General features: G+C 70.2%; 1 protein-coding gene across 2 annotated transcripts in view; it reads right to left on the reverse strand.

Moving 5' to 3' along the window:
* CDK14 (cyclin dependent kinase 14) overlaps positions 1-226 on the reverse strand; it is a 667,802-nt gene extending 667,576 nt beyond the window's left edge. For both annotated transcript variants that reach the window (XM_027768492.1, XM_027768493.1), the window contains exon 1: positions 1-226. In XM_027768492.1, coding sequence (XP_027624293.1) covers positions 1-86 — 86 coding nt within the window. In that variant the 5' untranslated portion in view covers positions 87-226.
* Positions 227-248: the final 22 nt, after the last annotated feature.

The raw sequence follows: 248 nt of genomic DNA on the forward strand, positions 1-248 counted from the left end.
CGCCTGAACCTCTCCGACAAAGTTCTCCGCAACTTCTTCATCTTGCCGATCTTCTCGGCCGGCTGCGGCTCAATGAGGTCGCACATCTGGGCGACGCCGGGCCCCGGCAACTTCCCCAAACTGGTCCAGAGCGGAGCTCAGACAACGGCGAAGGCGCGCGGCGCGGCGAAGGCGGCGCCTCCTCCTCCTCCGCCTCCTCCCCCGGCCAGGAGGCGACCAGCAGGGCTCGGAGGCGAGCGGCGGGCGGC

The sequence above is a fragment of the Tupaia chinensis genome, unplaced genomic scaffold (genome assembly GCF_000334495.1).
Source record: "Tupaia chinensis unplaced genomic scaffold, TupChi_1.0 Scaffold146650_1, whole genome shotgun sequence".
Lineage (NCBI taxonomy): Eukaryota > Metazoa > Chordata > Mammalia > Scandentia > Tupaiidae > Tupaia > Tupaia belangeri.